We start from the raw sequence: 2,717 nt of genomic DNA, 5'->3' as shown, positions 1-2,717 counted from the left end.
TGAGGGACCTTAAGCCTGTAGGGAAGCTTCTGGAAAGCCCAATTTTCAGCTCGGCAGCTGATTTGATCTACAGGTCTGCCTGGAGTGGGGGCACTTTAAGGAGCTGCTAACAGAGCACCCTGGGACTCTGCCAGACTGGGTGTCAGCCCTGTGTGGCAGGACCCCCTTGGCTCATTCTACATCCCTACTTGTTACCCAGGGATACTTCCCTGCCTGCCTGTGGAGTGGGGGCACAGCCATACATGGCATCCACTAGAAACTGTCCCTGTCACAGCTGCGCAGTTTAAGGGTGTGGGAGGATGGTGGGGTTGGGAGCAGAAAGTTGAGAAGGGTATCATCTCCCTGAGGTCTGCTTGTCTCCACATTTCCACCATCTGATTTTCTACTTCCAGTCAGGCAGGAGCCCTGACCCCCATATCCCACAGCCCCGGCACCCTGCCCGTGGGCACCCAGCACCTGTCTGTGGGCACCCACAGCCCCTCCTGCTCCACTTCTGGTTGACCCAGAAAACGAAGCGGAAATCGGAAGCCACAGAAGTCAGAAGAGCGTGGTGTGCCTGTTCAACTGCCACCCCACCAGGGCTGGCACTAGGGCAGGGTTGCTGCCTCTACCAAGGGGGACCTGAGTCCTGCTGGGAACCTGGTGGGTCACAGGGTGGCAGGGGTGGAGTTGGGTGACTTCAGAGCTGCAGGGAGGAAAACTTGGGGAAACTTGTGACTAAAAGTTGTTGATATCACGGGTTGATGATACCGAGCAGAAGGGCATGGGGCAAGGCATGGGTAGAGTGTGTCTCACTCCCTGGTTCTGTCACTCAAACCCAAAATCATCACTGATCCTGGATGGTGCCCATGCTGCAGGGGGTATACATGGTACTGGGTGCCCATAATGTAGGGTGCTGTCTGAGCAGGATGTGTGCATGGTGCAGGGTGGACATGGTGCAGGGTCCCCACAGCTCTGTGTCTGTGTGTGCAGGGTGCCCATGGGACTAGCTTTGCTCCCGGAGGCCACCGGCTTGCTTCCTTCCTGCCACAGCAGGGAGGGAGTGACAAACCACAGCATCCCTGTGCCTGGCCGACTTTGAAATTGCCCTGAGAGGATCTGCTGTGGCTCCTGACTGGCGTAGTGGCACCCACGATTCAAGGGGGGTGGGGGAGATGGGTGCTGCTGGGAAATGGGGGAGCAGAGGCTGTGTTCCCTCCTGGCCATGGGGTGCTGGGCCCCCCTGTACTGCTTGAGCATGGCTCCTCCACCCCAGCTGCAAATGTCACCATGCAGCCTCTGCCACCAGGGCTTTGGCACCCAGCAAATGGTGCTGGGGGGACACTGAGGATCACAGGGGAAGGTTGGGGAGCCCTCAGCCGCCCACCAGCCCCCTGCCCTGCCCACACCTTACACCACAGGCACAGCCTCGGCAGCAATGTACCGTTTATTTCCAAAGCACCCTCTGGTCCTGCCAGCACTCTGGCAAGATGGTCAACATTGGGTCAGGAAAATTAAGTCATGGGGAGTTGCTCAAGGTCCCAGTGTGGCAACAGCTGGGTTGGGACGAGTGGTCCTCCCTTCTCTCCGTGCCCCACATCCTGGTCTGCAGGTGGGTGCCTCACACACCTCCCACCCCTGTATCCTCTGCCTGGATACATCCCAATGGTCCTGGCACACACTAGGAGTTGAACCAGCTCTGCAGGTCGGGATAGAGGTGGCCGCGGGGCAGGTGGGGGTAAGCGGTGCAGATGGTGCAGATCCGCTCCCTCCAGTCAGTGTAGAGCTTCACACTGAACCTCCTTTGCCAGGCAAAGAACTGCTGGTAGCGGCTGGAGTTCATGGTCTTCAGGAAGATGGCCAGCTCCTCCAGGGAGTTGAAGTCATCAACGTGGATGAAGGAATTGGCAGGAATGAACTGCTCATAGTTGGCCCGGGGTGGCCCCAGCACCACGGGCACAGTGCCGGCCAGCAGCGAGTTCCTCCAGAGCTTCTCTGTGATGTAGTCCCGGTGGATGGAGTTCTCGAAGGCCAGGTAGAACCTGGACTTGGATGTCGTTGGCAAGAGGCAGTCCTTGCAGAGGGGTTTGTTGTTTGCTTTCCCGTATACATTCACATGGAGGTACCTGGAGAGGTTTTTGTAGACTTCAGCTCTTTTCTGAGTCCTGTGGTAGTTGCTGATAACCCAGGATACCAAGTTGGTCTTTGCAGGGATGTTCATAGTGGCCGAGCGGTTGGGCACAAGCTTGCCATAGGGGATAAAGATGTCTGAGTCCTGCCTGTAGGTCATCACCCAGTTGAAGGTCTGGTTCCATCCTGCTAGAGCTCTACTGTTGGAGGGGGACTCCAGGGAGACCCATACCCAGTTCTGTCCTGGTGGTCTCTCCTTGGGCAGCCTGTCCTGGCCAGGCTGAAGCCTGGCATGGGGGAACACCACCACATCGGCCTGGTGCAGGAGCTGCCGCTCTGTGGTGAGCCAGCAGCCTGTGATGCCGTACAGCTCGTGGCACACGTCCCCACTGACATTGGGGACCTGCTTCGAGGGCCATTCCCACACCAGCACCAGCAGTGGCTCTGTGTGTTTGGAGTCTTCTCTGGAGCCATTGGAGGGGCTGAGGAAGCACCTCAGGTTCCAGAGCATGGTTACAAACACCCCAGCAGTGACCAAGGTCTTCACACCAGGCCGGCCCCATGGTGACCATGGCAGTGGTGATGCCCGGGGCATGCTGGCAGGATGG

General features: G+C 58.2%; 1 protein-coding gene across 1 annotated transcript; it reads right to left on the bottom strand.

Annotated features, from left to right (window-relative positions):
* Positions 1 to 1,427: 1,427 nt before the first annotated feature.
* FUT7 (fucosyltransferase 7) lies at positions 1,428 to 2,717 on the bottom strand. Its single transcript, XM_017834649.1, has one exon. The coding sequence runs from the start codon at positions 2,702 to 2,704 to the stop codon at positions 1,661 to 1,663; it is 1,044 nt and encodes a 347-aa protein (XP_017690138.1). The 5' UTR covers positions 2,705 to 2,717; the 3' UTR covers positions 1,428 to 1,660.

The sequence above is a fragment of the Lepidothrix coronata genome, unplaced genomic scaffold, assembly GCF_001604755.1.
Source record: "Lepidothrix coronata isolate B3197 unplaced genomic scaffold, Lepidothrix_coronata-1.0 Scaffold237, whole genome shotgun sequence".
Taxonomy (NCBI): Eukaryota; Metazoa; Chordata; class Aves; order Passeriformes; family Pipridae; genus Lepidothrix; species Lepidothrix coronata.
The sequence above is the reverse complement of the archived record's forward strand: the minus strand, read 5'-3'. Positions and strand labels throughout refer to the sequence as shown.

Excerpts from the sequence above, each read along its gene's own strand:
- FUT7 (XM_017834649.1), bottom strand. The coding sequence starts at position 2,704 with ATGCCCCGGGCATCACCACTGCCATGGTCACCATGGGGCCGGCCTGGT.